The 17,045-nt window shown below is 39.4% G+C and overlaps 1 protein-coding gene across 4 annotated transcripts in view; it reads left to right on the top strand.

Moving 5' to 3' along the window:
* Itgb6 (integrin subunit beta 6) overlaps window positions 1-15,932 on the top strand; it is a 74,504-nt gene extending 58,572 nt beyond the window's left edge. For 3 of the 4 annotated variants that reach the window (XM_078017466.1, XM_021730299.3, XM_040294364.2), the window contains 2 exons: window positions 1,792-1,958; window positions 7,736-9,832. In XM_078017466.1, coding sequence (XP_077873592.1) covers window positions 1,792-1,958; window positions 7,736-7,834 — 266 coding nt within the window. In that variant the 3' untranslated portion in view covers window positions 7,835-9,832. Of the gene's footprint in view, window positions 1-1,791; window positions 1,959-7,735; window positions 9,833-9,931; window positions 10,411-15,773 lie in introns of those variants that run through there. The other variant, XR_005737970.2, reaches the window with a different exon arrangement.
* The last annotated feature ends 1,113 nt before the right edge of the window (window positions 15,933-17,045 follow it).

Below are 17,045 nucleotides of genomic sequence, written 5' to 3'. Positions count from 1 at the left end.
TCCTTATCAAAGAGCAATAAGAGTTAGGATAAACTAAGCAGGAATAGTTTCCTCCCCCAGATACCATGGATTTTGCCTCTCTTCTTGCAGAAGGTTGCAGATATTTAATGATCATTTTTATATGGTATTTTTTCCATGAAAGCAAAAGGAGAGCTTAATTATAACATTTCATTAAGAAATGTATCATCTCCTAGGCATAGTGCAAGGATGATTAGTCATTTTGCTGTCAATGAAGGGAGGTACTGGATAATTGCAAAATTATATTAATACTCTCAATAGAGTCAAAATAACATTTCATGAACTCTTCAAGTGGAGAGGACCATACAGAACATCTAATTTTTCTAACTTCACTGAGGATAAGAATCATTAGGAACACCCTTAATAAAAAAAAAAAAAAAAAGTCTGTGGCCTCATCCAAGACCCATTGAATTAGAATCTCAGGCAAAGAGCCTAGGAAGTTGTAGGTTTAATAAATATGCGTACCTCAGCTTATTACCATCATCAGGAAAGTTGAGGGAACAGTGAGCTTTGTTTTACAGATGAGGTCGAAGGACATGACTTGATTCTCACAGCTGCTATTCATCAGATGGGAATCAAACCCAACCCTCCCCAGAAACTTTCCAGGAAAGCAGAGCACTGCTTTAAAAACACAACCAAACAACAACAAAAGGAAGCCACAGCAAATAGTAACCTTTCAGGGGATACATTCTATATAATTTTATAATGTGATCTTCTAGACTGCTCTTAATTCAGGAAGATCGATGAAAAGGTGTGTGCAAGCATTACACACACACACACACACACACACACACACACACTCACTCACTCCATTTCTACTTTTTCATGTACTCAAAAGACACCATCATTAGTGATTAAGGCTATAGTTTCTTTTTCATGGTGCTTGAAATATCTATGTGCATTAATTGTCACTCTTCTGGATTCTAATTAGCTTTTTTTCAAGTCAGCCATCAAGTATATGGTCCTCCTTGGTACCTGCAAGGTGATTGGTTCCAGATCCCCTGCAGATACCAAAATTTGCAGGTGTGTAAGCCCTCTTATGTAAAATGGGATAGTATTTGCATATAACCTAAGCACATCTTCCCATATGCTTTAAATCATCCTTGATTACTTATAGTACCTAATACAACGTAAATTCTACCCAATTTTTTTTTGTTACAATAGTAACAAAAAATAGTAGCAAGGAAAAAAAGCCCTTATATGTTCAAAACAGACACATTTTTTCCCCAATATTTTCAATCCATAGTTGGTTGAATCTTGAATATGCAGAATCCAAGAGCATAAAAAACTCTATACTGGGGCTGGGAATATAGCTCAGTTGGTAGAGTGCTTGTCTCGAATGCACAAGGCTCTGGATTCAATCCCCAGCACTACACACACACACACACAAAAAAAAAAAAAAAAAAAAAAAAAAAACACTTTATATTTATTTACTTTGAATGACCAAACACTTCCTTTTGTCTTTTGCTCTTCTTTAAAGAAATAGAGTTATCCTTCAACAAATAACTTGCTTTTTAAAATTTCAGCAAGACAAAAAACGGTGTCAATATTTACCCTCTATTGTAAGAAATGTCTAAAAGGAAAACCCAGTGAGAAATGTCTTTCCATGGATTGGAGACTGAGCTCAGTGGTAGAGTGATTGCCTAGTAATGTTCAAGTGTTCAAGGCCCTGAGTTCAATCCCCATCACAACAACAACCACAACAAAGCTTTCCTACACCAAAACATTGATAATGCCAGCTGCTTCTTAACATAATTTCATTTGTTTCCACAGACTGTCCAAAACCTCCGAACATTCCTATGATCATGTTGGGGGTTTCACTGGCTATTCTTCTCATCGGAGTTGTCCTCCTGTGCATCTGGAAGCTGCTGGTGTCATTTCATGATCGCAAAGAAGTTGCCAAATTTGAAGCAGAACGATCAAAGGCCAAGTGGCAAACGGTATGTCTAAACTCAGGGCTACTCTCGGTGCAGTGGTCCAGGCAGAAAGGATGGGAGAGGGACTCCCCTTTCTTCTGTCTAAAAAAGAGTTTAGGTGTCACATTTTTCCCTACCGCCCTTGTCATGATCCCAGTAGTTTTAGTTTCTGTTCTGCTTTGGAAGCAAACCTCTTCATCCATTATCTGGCCACAAGTGTCCCTCATGAAATGCATTGCTTCTCAGTGCAGTGGGTATCTCCACCACTCAGAAGAGTCCTGTGAAATTCCTCATACAGCAAATCAGGGACATCATGGAGGTATATTCTATTCAGTGCCTCTTCACCACCAGGAGGATCCCTTGGGCTCCATTTGATAACACATAGGTGCTGGATCTACATATTTCCATGAATTAGTTATGCTATAGCTAATGGAATAATGTTCTTGAATAGTCTGACAGTTCATGCCAATTTTCACGGAAATACTTGTTACTCATATAATAGGTTACAAAGCAAAGTTGAGAAGACTTTTTAAACACCAGGCAGTTTTTCTGAATAACATAAATTTTAAACAGCTACCTGAAAAAAAAAGTATCAACCTTCAAATATATGTACTCAATAGACATAATTTGTGTCTTCTCTTCACAATAGGCAAACAGAAAACAGGACTACAATTTTATGTGTTTCTATTCCACAGGAGGATAATTACATTTCTAGAGACCCCTAGAAACAATTTCATGGTTTTAATTTAATCTCTCTATCTCTAATGGTGTGTCTAGCTATCTAATAGCAATTATCTTACATTGCTGAGTCTCAAAACAGTGACATCACTGGAGAAATACAGGCAAACACAATGCTCCTTTGGGCTCATCTGCCCAAATAAATTGATGTTAACACTGTTTTCTCTGAGCCTATACAATATTTTCAATTTCTAAAGCAAACAGAATTTTCCCTTTTGCATAATTTTATCTCAATAAGGGATACCTATATTCTAGGCAGTCATATTTTAAACTAATCATAATATATTATGCAGGACTAAGGACAATGAAAATTTTTATCTACTTTATCTTCCCATTAAAAGTGCCTTTGGATACAATAACCAAATGCGAGGTATGGATCTTCTTTGAATCCTGATTTGCACAGTCCAACTATAAAAATATATTTTAAAACAACTGGGAAAAAGATAAATACACACTAGATATTAGAATAATATCAAGGAAATATGCTTAACTTGATCAAATACCATTAGGCATGATGTCTTTACTAGAAAATATCCATCCTTTTTAGAGATGCAAACTGAAGTATACAAGGGCGAAAGGAAATAAAGGCTGGGATCTGTTTTGAAATAATTCAGCCTAAAGAGGGTGGGAGGAAGAGATAGTAAAAGTAGTTTGGGAAAAATCTTGATAACTGTTGGTTCTGGTAATAGGTCTTTGGAGATTTGTTAAATAACTTTCCTCTTGGCATATGTATGGATTTTTCACAACTGAACAAAACCCTTCAGGAAAGTAAACTATGGAATAATTGATCCATCCTTAACAATGTAAAACGTGATCTGATGGTTTATCTTGGTGACTTAGAACATAGTGATAATGAGGCCAAAGTTGTGGGATAGTTAATTTTGCCTGATATAATGGCCACAGATATTAATCTTAACTTTCACCAACTGCCAAGTAAATGCCTGGCAATGGTCAGAAGGGTGAGCAGGCAAAACAATGTGGGTAAGTCAGCACAGAGAGCAACAGCAGCAAATAGTTGGACAACTGTCAGCCCTGTAAAGTAGTCTTGGTGTCCCCATTTTGAAGATATGCAAACTGAAGCTGAGAACCATTAAGGGACTTCCCAAACCTTAGCTGCAGGTGGAATAGAACCCTAATCATTAGTTGTTCTTCCAAACACAACCTTTTGTTGATCCTCCCAGAAATAACAAGAAGGTGTTTGACAAACAGGCAGTTGGGCATTTATATGATGCCTATCTACCAAGCAGCATATTTTAATGTTCTCATACCAAGGCATGAGTGCTGGCAAATGATTAATATCTTTAAAATAATATTTTAATTAACAGTTAATTTCCCCAAAACATAAATTGTTCTCCCTCTGGATGTAGAACATGACTGCAGTTCAAATACCAAATTTTTGCTGTTTCTTCAACTAAAATGGGACAAAAACATGCATTAAAAAGATAAAAGCATAAATGAAAAAATATTATTCCCTTGTTCTGTCGAGTTTCCTCAAATAACAAATGTGTGATGTTCCTGACTAGATAATGATGGAAATAATTATTCACTTGGATGCAAAAGAGGTTTAATTCAAATAATTCATTTCAAATTTCTCTAATATATCTTCCTAGAAAAAAAATTAGTGTTGCTCAGTGCATACATTTAAAGATCTTCAATTTAATTCAGTTTTTATATAAAACCTATTTTTTCCCCAAGAATTTGACTCATCTTTAAAACCGGGGGATGAAAGGGTCAGTAGGGTCTCCTGTACCCATAGGGCCCCATTGGACTCTTAAGGTGACAGAAGTTAGGACAGGAAAGTCTTCACTCTTTGCCTCCTGAAACTTTTTATCATAGATGTAAAGAAAGGTTACCTTTTTATTATACTTATAAGCCCCCTTGCATATTCCTTATGAAAACACAAATGGAAGATATTTAAATTCATCTTTGATGAGACATTTTTTTCTAGGATGACAAGTCATTAACTTGAGGCAAAAAAAAATGTTCAGGCTGACATTTCTTGCAGTCATGGATTGATTTTGCACTGTGCTAAGCAAATCAGGTCTGCTTTTGGCAGTTAGGCGATCATTAAGGAAGCTGTGGGTCATGACAGAATTTTCTTATTACCACTTTTTTCCAGGCTTGAAAAAAAAATGTGCCATTGCTTTTGCAGAATACACAGCCTAAATTAGAACCCCTATATACCTTGGGGGAAAATCAGCCTGGTCACTCCAGATGATTAGGGGAAAACTGTCTAAACAATGGAGTGGAGACTCTCCCAAAATGGGGAGGACCCAAGTCTATATTCAGCTGAAACTCCAAGCAGGGCCACTGCAGTCTGCATAGCACAAATGCAGGCACATCTGATACTGATGACCCTACTTGCACCCGTTCTCCTGGGCTCTGAACATCAGCTGAGGTCAAGAACCGCCCCATTATACACACCTCTGACTGCAACAGGGACTTGCTCATGCTCTACCTTTATACTTCCTCCTCAACCTCCTCCTGTAATGGAGTCTGCTTTACCCATCATCTACCCTCCAAAAAAATATCACAGACCTAAATGTTTGTTGTTGATGTTGTTTTAAAATACAGAATAAAAACTGCACAAAATTAAACATTCAACTAAATAACTACAAAATAACATTATTCCGTCAATTGCAATTCAAATCCCCCCCACCTTTATAGCACAAAAAAATTCTAGTTAATGTGGAATGTGGATGCATTTTAATATGTTCAAGATGACATGGGGTAGGACCTACAAACAAGTGCTTGGCCCTACGAAGGTCTGGCCCTGCTCATAGTCTATTTATTCTTCCAGAATCCCTTTTCTATTCATTAAGTTTCCTTCCTTCAGCAGAGGCTCTGCCCTTCATTTCCAGCCTGCACCTCTTAGGTTTTCTACCTTGCCTCTTTAGCCAGGTCCTTTGTTCTTCTGTAACCAAGTAGATACTAGTGTTCTAAACTTCAAAGAATTCCATGCATGCTTTTTGTTTCAAAATGAGACACTACCATCATCAGAGACCACACCAATCTGCCATTCACCCTCAAAAATTCCAAGGTTTTGAGGAATAAGGACTAGAGATCCTTCAGAATTATCCAGGCTGAGCTCAGAAGTAGGAACAATACAGCAACCTGACCTTCACCCTCATCCACCAGCAGCCAAGCTACCTTTTCCTATTTGCCCTCAACAGAGAGATAGCATCTATCTCCAAAGGCACTTTGTACAGAGGTTGAGCCACTGGGTATGGGTCTGACTACTGCTCACAAAGAAGGCCCTGTAGCAAGTCCAAAGGCAAAGTGTAGAAGAGGTCAGGGAATGTTTTTGTTTTGCTCAGTTCTTCTGAGAGCTGAAAGAATGTTCTGAGATAGCCCTGCACACATGCCTGTAATCCCAGCAGCTCAGGAGGCTGAGGCAGGAGGATGGCAAGTTCAAAGTCAGTCTCAGCAATTTCAAGGTGCTAAGCAACTCAATGAGACCCTGATTCTAAATAAAACACAAAATAGGGCTGGGCATGTGGCTCAGTGGTTGAGTGCTCCTGAGTTCAATCCCTGGTACTGGAAAAAGAAAAGAAAAGAAAAGAAATGTTCTGAGATAGCAAATACAATCTTCTTTTTTTAAAATTTATGTCTACAAAATATGACTATCTCTACAATTCATGGAATAAAGAGACCAACGTAACTCAGAGATAGTATCTGGACTTCACACATATGGGTTTGGAAATGTTAAGACTTCCAAAGCCCTATCAGAAAATATCTTTATAACTTTCTTCAGGATCTAAAGGAAAAGAAACTTCCAAATTTGAAGAAAAGTTATAAGTAAGAACTAATAAGAAGAGGCAGCATGCATTGAACAGTTAGTATGTTCTAGACACAGTACAATAGGATCTTATCTCATGGACAGAGTAGGGAATTTGTTAATCCTTCTTTAATAAATGAGCACATCAAGGCCTAGGGTTGCTTAAGTAAAGTCACCTGGTAGGCTGGGTTTGAATACAGACTGTCTGATGCCAAAGCCTGTGTGTCAACCTTGGAAATTAGGAGAGAAGACACTGTACTTCACAGAGATCCCTTGCTCCTGCCTAGGACAGCTCAATAGGCTTTGTCCTCTGATCCTCTGGCTACAGCACCACTGCTGCAAACACATCTTCAGCCTCAACAGCTGTGTTCTCTGGGCATCGACTCTCAATCTCCCAATGGCCCCAGGGGCCAAGCCATTTTGTGCTGTTTGCCTTCAGACCACCACTCATTTGTGAACCCAGGGTTTTACATACCAGTCACTTGCAGTCATCTGCTTTACACTCAGTTTTATCTAGTAAGCATATGCCAGAAAGTTCTTCTGCTCTCCAGAGCAAGTGTTAGCTATCCAGGGGATCTGTCTGTGCTCCTTCCAAGCAGCTAGCTGCTCCCCCTTCTCAGATTTGATCTCATTTACACAACGTTATCTTGCCCTGTCTGATAACTCACCAACAGCAGCTTCAAGACAGATACTATGTCATTCATATGTGTTATATTTCTATCCGTTTCACTTTTCTCACTGTTCACGTTACCTTATCTCTCACTTTTGGTTCACCAATTGGTGTTCATTCTGCCCATTCAATGCATATTGAGTACCTGATATCAGCTGAACACTGTTTTCAGCGCTGGGAAAACAGACAACAGAACAAGTAAACATGTTTTCTATCCATAAATCAGTGTGTTTCCAATGAGGGTAAGATTTTTAGAATGTCCATGTGGAGGGCTGGGGGTATAGCTCAGCAGTCAAGCACTTGCCTAGCATGCTCGAGTCCCTGGGTCACACACACACTGACCCCCCGCCCCTTACACACACAGAATACCCATGTGGGACTAGTTTCACCTATTAGAAAAAAGCAAAGATATAGAGCAACTTGCAGTGGCACTGCCATAAATTTGAAAATGCTAAGAGTATGAAAAATCAAATGAATCAAAATTATTCCAATGGCTTCCAAGACTGAAACTGACTCTCATCTTCCAATTTGTACTATAATAAAAATACCTAGGAATATTGAAATAGTATCATAACAAAGTGTGCAGACTTTCATCTGAACTTTTTTTTCTTTTAGGGAACAAATCCACTGTACAGAGGCTCCACTAGTACTTTTAAAAATGTAACCTATAAACACAGGGAAAAACAAAAAGTGGATCTCACCACAGAAGGCTAGAACCACTTGACGCGTGGGAAAAGTTGGCTTCACTGATGTGAAATGTTAATGCACTATTTTATTTTCCTTTCTCTGTTGCTTCAAGAAGAGGTTGGCCTAAGATAATAATAGGTCATTTGGAGATCAGTCATTCTCTGTATGAAGGTGAGACACTATGTTGACAGGTTCAAAGTAATCAAGAAGAGGAATTTCCTTAGCATAGAGGTGACTTTGGCGATCATTTGAGGAATACTAACTCTGTTGCATTAATGCTTCAAATAATCATCAAAATGATTCATGGGGGCCTGATTTGCATTTGAAAAATGTTGAAAATTAGAATCGCTTTTGTTTCAGGAGTACAGCTACCTAAAGTCTTTGTCCCAGCAAAGTTACAAAGTCCATACGCTTGTATTGTGTACCCACACTTGCAGTTATTCTAAACTGAGGTAAATCCATCCTAAAGGAAGTTTTATTTTAAACCAGGAGAATTGAGATTCTGATTTCACTTCAGTTGAAAGGATGCATTTCTTCCACAGATGTCCCAAATTGTAAGATTGATCATTTCTATGAATTTGTATGCACCTATAAGTCAGGTACACAAACAGACACTTTGTTTTACAAATGAGGATGAAGTAATTTATAAATTAAGTCACTAGTAAAATCAAAAATAATAACCATCTAGCTTATTTTTAAATTACCTGGAAAATAATATGTGCTCAGTTTCCTTCTTGTCCTTGAGTTTTCAAACTGTTACTTCTCCCTTATTTCTCAATCATCTTACTCAGTGTCAGAGTCTCCTAAACCTGTAATTGTCACATGAGAGTTTTCACTTCTTTTTGAAATATTACCTTAAATGGTTGGCTTATTCCAAGAGAGTTCCAGAAATATAAAAGGAACATGGGGTAAACAGAACAAATGTTTCAATGGCTGTAAATCAAGCACATCGTGAGTACACAACTCCCTCATGAATTGCAGATTTTTAAATCTACGTTCTTTTCCCATCTGCATAACCCAACGTGCACATTTCAGCTACGTGTGGTTGATGCACACCACACATTTAAGAAGTAAGATTTTACTTACAAAATACACGTGGACAATTAGGGGTCCATCGGTTGATTGGCAAGATGGCCACTGTAGGATGTTTTTCCTTATGGTTTCTGCTGTGTCAGAAAGCACTTTCATCTCATTTGATCCTTGCAAGGAAACAAAGGCTCAGAGGATGAGTAGAAGAACTGGGATCAGAATTCACATCTTTTTACTCCAAGGCATTTCCTCTTTCCACTGCATGGGACTGCCTCTTTTGTTGTTAAAATGATAGAAACGTTGTATTAGTTAAGCAATAACATTTGTTTGAAATGTACTAAACAAATAGCAGTTACAGCACTGGAATCCAGGTGAGTTGTACTTTTGTGCAATGTTTTTTAGCTTTGATTAAATGGTAATGAGAAGTCTTATAGAGTTCCTTACATACTGGAGGCTTCATGGTTGTCCATTGAATTGCCAGTGTAATCTCCAAGTTTCTTCAGTCCTAGCCGATTGATATGTGTACATTTGATCACTTGGAGACCCCCTCAAATCCCGGTTTTTAAACAACTCAGGTAAATCATACATTTAGGGAGGACCGGGCTCTATGAGAAGGATTACTGAACAATCTCCTTGGACATCTGAAGGACTGATGTGCCACTCCGTTATTAATGGGGACAACCTAGAGCAACCTGCAGAGGCACTGCCAGTGATACAGCGGTAGCAGTCCCTTGTACATGAGACTGCTTGCGCTGTTTTGTACAATTACTGAAATGAGATTTTTAGAAAGTAGAAGTTTCCTTTGTGTGTGTACTAGGGAAGAATCTGCTCATTCTTTAAATGTGGTTTTGACCCAAGGCAGGACCTTGAAAAGGCCAAAACATTAATAGTAGTACTTCTATTCATGGAAGAGTTATGTTACATGAAGATAAAATGGTTGTTTTGTAAGTTGTTGTATTTTGTGTTGACATAAATAAACGTGATAATTTAAACAAAGACACTTGGATGATGATTCCTTTCATTCACTCAGCAAGAAATCTGAGTTTCTGAATATTTCTGTGACCTACCCTGACTGCCTTGTTGATCTCATTCTAGGACCAAGAAAAAGAGCAGGAAGAGGCAGCCACAGAAGGCAGGGGGCAGCAGGGAATGGAGTAATTGCTGCCCAGTGACAATACTTACACCATTAGCATTTGAAAATCAGCCTGGACACGACTCCATGTTTGTAAAATCAAATTCTTTAGGGTTAGTGTTCTGGGCTGAAATATGTTTCTCCCCAAGATCACTCCCCACACAACTCATGAAGTGTTAATCGCCAGTATCTTAGTTTTGACTGTGTAACTGGAGATAGGGTCTTTAAAGAGATAATTAAATTAAAATGAGGTCCTGGCACTGGGCCTTCATCCAATATGACCAGAGTCCTCACAAGAAGAAGACGATAGGGCATAAACAGGTAGAGAGGGACCAGATGAAGACACAGGGAGAAGATGGCCACTGCAGACCAAAGGAGAGAGAGTTCAGAAGAAATCATCCATTTGGATACCTCAATCTCTGACTCATTGGCCTCTAGAATTGTGAGTAAATAAATTCTGTTATTTAAATCACCCAGTCTATGGTACTTTGTTGTGGCAGCCACAGCAAATTAATGCAATCAATGCTGTTTTTCTGGGCATCCATTGGGTAGGTTCCATGGTGCTGTGCCCACTTTCTGCATCAGGAAAATTAAGTACAGAGAGACCAAATGCTCACAAAGGAAGTCAGTTTTTGTTGTCTTTGTTTGGTTTGCTTTTTTGGAAAGGCCCATTCCTTACAAAAGTACAGGTGAAATCAAGAGCACTTACTTTCTGAAACACACTGTTTCTTGTGAACTAAAAGCCAGGAATCTAGAAATCTAGAACCTGCTCTCATTTTGAAAATTAGCTTCGATTAAATTGTAATGAAAAGCCTTACAGAGTTCATTACATATTGAAGGCTTCATGGTTGTCCATCGAATTGCCAGTGTAATCTCAAAGTTTCTTCAGTCCTACCAGATTGATGTAGGTACTTTCAAGAAAGTCACTTTACTTTTTAATTTTTCCATCTGTGAGATGGTGGCAATGTCCATCTCTTCTAGCACCTGTAATAATCCCTGACACATAAGGTCTCAATAAATTCGTTCAACAGATATTTATTATCTACGATAGGCCAGACATTGTTCTTACAATTATGGGAAGAGTGAACACTGAACAAAACAAGCAATCTCTGTGCTTCCAAGTGAGGGAGATGATAATAAATATGTAAGTAGACAATATCAGAATACTAGACCCAGTTTCTGCATGTCCCCCATCCACTTGCTGCCCCCCAGGACTATCCCTGGAGCAGCCCCAACTCCCACAGTCCTCTTGATAGTAAACTCCCAGCTTCTACCTCACCCCTCACAGGTGGAGGAGCTGTAGGAGTTCCTGTGCCCCCGTGCAGAGTGGCTTTGCTGGTTGCTGTGCCAGTGGACCAGTAGTACAACAAGAAATGCAAGGGAATTAGCAGCCCAAGGAAGGAACATGGATCCTTAAGAGACAGAGTGGGAAGGAACCAGCAGATGAGTAGGAGCTGAGCCACTAGCACTTGTCAGCTTCCTAATGCATCATTAAATATTTGCTTCCCCTCATTCCCTGCTTCCCTACCCTTTCTCCCTGGGATGGCCCCTCCCAATCATGCATTAAAATACAACTTTGCTTCAGGTTCTTGTTTTACAGAGCCCCTAAGCTAAGACTTTCTAGCAGTCCTAAGAGCTATGCAGAAGGTAGAGCTGGACAGGACACTCCACAGAGCCCTGGAGAATATGCCCTAGAGTTGAAACCTGGGCAGGGACCTGAATAAGGAAGGGAGTGACCACAAGTGCAAGGGCCCCACCCATGAGGGCAAAATAGTCATACGTAAAGGAAAGCAAGAAGGTCAAATGGGGGAGAAGGAATAAATATGTGCTAAAAATTGAATCTGATGATTAAACTGAGCCATTAAAACAAAATACCATTTTGTAGACACGGTGCTCTAAGTTTCTGGGAAGAAAGCCTTTGTAGTTCCTAGTGCCATTGCTCAGTGATTGCGCTCACAGGAGCATGGATGAAATTAATTGCCAGGTACGTTGCGAGAAAACATCCCAGTGTTTTTATTTAGACACAATACTTACCACATAAGGTGACCTGATCCCCATTTACTCTTGCACTAAGTAATTGATTATCAAAGGTTATGTGTTAGCCTCCGAAAATGTTAACACCTAAGCCTTCAGAGCCTCTTCTTTCCTTTACCTCCAGAAAATAAAATGTTAAAGTTTGTTTGGTTTGGGGGGTAGCAGAGGGTGTTTTCGGTCATGACGACTCTTCAGTCAGATACTCTTTTCTTGTAAAGGATGCAGGTGAAAAAGAAAATCAAAATCTCAAAAGAAGAATGAAGGATAGCCTGATGTGAACAGAAAAGCACTGAGCCAGTGAGGAGAGAGAAAAGATACAAGAGTTTATGGGAGAGGAGTCAGGAAGCTCTGGGGAGAAGAAGGTAGAAAGTTCGGGCAGCAAAGATAAAGGGGTGAGCTTGAGAGTGAGACCTCTGGGGAGGGAGGTGGCTGGCTGTTCAAGTCTGCTCCTCCTTCCAAGGCTGCTGTTCCCTGGCCACCACAGCCTGCCGGAGCTAGCTTCAAAGCAAGAGTGACAAGGCCCAGCTTGAAGGGAGTTTCAGCTATGAGAGTCCATTTGGTGCACTTAATCTGGCTCAGGTTTCCCCTTCAAGATCCTTCAACACCAGAAACAATTGTGTCCTACTCTCAAAAAACCCTGCAAGTAGCATGTATCAGACCCAGAATCCTCCTTGTTTTAATTTAATTTTTTTTTTCTCCTTCACCTCTCCATGCCCATTACTTCTAGCGCCCCTTGAAGGGACCTGGCACTAGAAAAACAATCCCACCAATAACACTCCTCAAGTGCAAGAGAGAGTCGACCTTTAGAAAATACATTCATTTAAATGTTGATGATTCATAAAGATTCTGTCTCATTCGCATTCTATAGAAATGTAAATGGAAAAAAAAAATCCCCAGAGAGCAAAAGAAACAAGGATTGAATGAAATGTGATAAATAGAAATGCTCCCTTTTGTTAAATTTCATTATCCTCCAACAAATTCAACATAGCTAAAAGGCAAGAAAATGTGTTTGTAGCTTCACGGTCGCTCCTTTAACAGAACAGTTGGGCTGCGGTGCACAGGCACTAATGAGTGAGTTCTGGATGCGGCTTCTGCAGCTAGGAGGGTGGGCAGCCGTGGGATCAACCCACAGTTTGAGCCAAGACTCCTCTGGGCTGTGAGCAACAGGGGGCTAAATGCCGCCCCTCTATGCTTTGGAGGCATCTGAATAGGAACCCTTCTAGAGGAGAGAAACTTGATCTTCTGTTCTTTCCCTCTGGTTGCACAGAACTCAGGGGTGAGCCACATAACCCCAGAGCTTTCCCACCCAATAGCTTTCCTGCAGCTAGGCCCTGGGAGACCAGGCACAGATTGGACCCACACACATTTTTTTGGTGTCATCGACAACTGAAAAGCTTTACAAATCTCACAGAGGATCTTGTTCCGTTTGAAATTTCAATGACCTTTGTGATTTCCAGGTATGTGTTCTAGGAAAGAACTTACTACTCAGATAGGATTCACTTTTTCAGCCTAAAGTCTATTTACATTCATCATCTTGCATACCGATCAATCTGTTCCAGGTGAATACCCAGAAATATGGTATCATGAAATGCTATTGTTCGTCAATAACTGACTAGATGAAAAGTCACTGTCTTTATTTCTATCAAGTTGACTTTGCTATACTAAATATAGAGGAGTGTGTGTGAGAGAGTATATACACATACAGATATTTCTTATTTTTAGAGCTATATCTTAGTATTAAATAGCTTGCATGGTTAGAAAAAAAATATGTAACACCCATTGTTCTAAATACAGTACTTTTGCATGCTAATTCACCCAGAGCTCACAATCACCCTAAAGGGTGGCATCATTATCTCCTGTTTTACAACCAAGGAAAATGAGGTACAGAGATGCTAAGTGACTTCCTCAGGACACACATCTAACAAGCTTTGGAGTGTCAAATGTAGCCTGACACTAGTTTTACTGATAAGGACAGGTTTTAATCAGTAGTACACTATGGCAACAGGGAAAGATTCCAGCATGAACTGAATTCAAATTTTCATTTGTTCAAAGACAACTGAGCATTTTAAATGGAGAGTGAGCTAGTAGAGAGGGCAGTGCGTGGGTACTCAGAAGAGTTGGGGAAGTGGAAAAAAACCACAAGCTAGAAGGGTGTTGGTCCATGTGAAACCCACATGTGCTTATTAACTGAAGCTAGACTCCCACCCTCCCATAAAGGCTGAGAGACAGAGACCTTATCTTTAGGTGTTGGCTGAATAAGCATAATTCTTTTGGCAGGCTTGAGAATTCTCGGGAAGGCACTATAAGAACTCTTAGGGTTATCCTAGGATGTGGTCTTGAGCTGTTAAAAACTATGTTGGTGCCAGGTCCGGTGGCGTACACCTATAATCCCAGCGCTACAGGAGGCTGAGACAGAAGGATCACAAGTTCATAGCCAGCCTCAGCAATGGTGAGGTGCTAAGCAACTCAGTGAAACCCTGTCTCTAAATAATATACAAACTAGGGCTGGGGACAGGGCTCAGCGGTTGAGTGCCCCTGAGTTCAATTCCCAGTACCTCCAACTCCCATCCCCCTCCCCCAAAATAAACTATGTTAGTATAGTGATAAAGTCTTTAGAGGCCTGGTTGAGAGGAGAGTTCAGAGGAGCCGGCCTAAACTTTGGTCAAGGAAAGAGACCAGTATTTGAACCAAAGCATCCTAGATCTGAAATGCATAATCTTAACCACTCTGTACACTATCTTATAAATTCCAGTTGAAGATGTAATAATGATAAAAGCCACCATTTGTTGACTATCTACTATAATCACTATTATGAAAGCATATTATGTATCTTATCATATTTATGTCCTAGAGGCTTATTTTGTTTTTCTCCACTTTCCAGAAACTGAGGCTTAGAAAGCTTGAGGGATTTTCCTAGAGTTACTATGTTTGTAAGTGATAAAAGTGAGATCTGGACCTGAGCACGTCTCCCTCCAAACTCCTCAGTCTTTAGCCTTGGGTAGTCCTAGAGGGCTCACCTCTGCTGTGCCCCTTCTGCGTACAGGAAGGTGCTACTATTAATCTGCCTGGAGGTATATGTCGAAACTTACTTTCCCAGATGGAGTAATAGATTTGCCCTGGTCCATGTAAACTTAACCAGAAGATCAGGATGAAATCTAACTACAAAATAAAGGCCCTTCCAGGGCATTGGGATCTAACCAACCAAGTAAAGAAAACTCAGTTCTCCTTCTATAGCCCCATCTGCCACCCTTTCCATCACATGGGTCCCCCTACTCTACACTTATGTGTAAAGTTTTATCTCAGTATCTTGAGTCCTGGGGAAAGGTTTAGGTTGTTTAGTGGGGAGGAAATCTTAGCACAAGGAATCAGCTCTCAGCAGCAAAGACTTTCATTTGCACAGTGACATTTCTGGAAATGCTGCTGTTTATATTCAAATGGATGGAATCTGTTGCCTGACAGCAGACTCCCTCCTCCTGTGGCGTCCTTCCCTTTGGGGCTGGTGCTTGTGGAAGAAAAGAGAGCATCAGCAGAGGGGCCTGGCCTGCTCCACCTGAGAGAACTTGAAGGAAAAAGTGGACAAGGTACCCAAGCCCAGAAAGCCTTCTTTGCCAGATGATTAATTAGAAGAGGGAAGCCAGTGGGAGTGGGGGTATGGATGATGACAGTGTACCCAGAAAATGATAATTGTGGTATGTAAAACTCTCCAATGTAGGTAATTCCAAAGCCCTTAATCTTTACTTTTTTCTGTTTTTTTTTTTTCCCCTCAAACAGAACTACTGGAGGCACAAACAGGAATTGGTCTTTTTAAAATTGAAGTTGATTACCACGAGCTGATTAAGGAGATCTTCTTAGGCTGCCATTCTGTGAAGTGCCCTGCCTTTAAGTTTTAACCTCCTATTACCAAAAATAAATCAAAACAAAAGCTGCGTATTTCAATGCTACTGATTATTTCATAATCTTTTTTATTAATAAACATTTTACTTCATATTCTCTTCTTTAAACAAAAAATTATACCCCTTTTTATTCATCTCTTTTTGTAATAAATAACTGCATTCTATTATACTCTACAGAATACTATCAGTTTTGGTTTTATAAACATTACAGTGGGATAATGAAAATTTAAATTAAGTAGACTGTTAAATATATTTTGCTTAGTTTCAGTATATTAAATATCCAAGTCATTGATTTCAAGAAGTGAGTCATATTCTGGAATTTTTTTCTTTTTTTTACTAAGAGATGGAATAGAAAAGATATAAATAAAAGAAGATTGAAAACAGTGAACACCATAAAAGATATGAGCTTGTCATCATGACCAAAAAAAAAGAAAGAAAATATACAATGTTTTTCCTCTCAGGCTTTCTTGGGCTTAGCCACATTGTGTTCAGTCATTGTTTGATATAATTGAATCTAATATTCATTTTAAGAGATAACCAATCCATGCTTTAATAAAATTCTACGATTCATTCAAAAACCTAAAAATGGTTTCAGTTCCAGATGGTCATAGAAAAGCACCCATAATTTTTATGCTGCAGTTGCAGAGCAGCTTTCTCATCACACGAATTTTTCATTTAATACCCTCAGCTTAGAATTAGTAACTGGTGGTGAACATTTGTGTCTTAATGTCCCCTGCTGAGAAGTTCACAGAACTTCACAGATAGCAACCTGATGACATACCTGTCCTGATTCTGAGCTACCCAAATATCCCTAGGTTTGTTGTGGGAATTTATAAAATCAGAGCTTAAACCTTCGACATAAGAGACGACAATGGTCACTGCGTTCATCCACCAGGTGCTTTCAACAGTCGCCTTCTTGGAAACAGAGTAGAAGTCCAAAGTTGGTGTCTAGGTATATTTGAAAACTGGTGAAGGGAGAAGGGACAATAAAAGACAAGTTTTAAGAAATAACAGTGAACCGCATGAAAAATAATAACATAGATATTTCTCTCATACCATGAAGGAGACAACTCAGAACAAATGTCAAATTTTAAGAGGAGAACACTGGTTCTGGATAAATATGGTGATGGCTTCTTAAACCAGCCCTTAA

The sequence above is a fragment of the Ictidomys tridecemlineatus genome, chromosome 7 (genome assembly GCF_052094955.1).
Source record: "Ictidomys tridecemlineatus isolate mIctTri1 chromosome 7, mIctTri1.hap1, whole genome shotgun sequence".
Taxonomy (NCBI): Eukaryota; Metazoa; Chordata; class Mammalia; order Rodentia; family Sciuridae; genus Ictidomys; species Ictidomys tridecemlineatus.
Note: the sequence above shows the minus strand (reverse complement) of the source record. Positions and strands in the feature narration are given on the sequence as shown.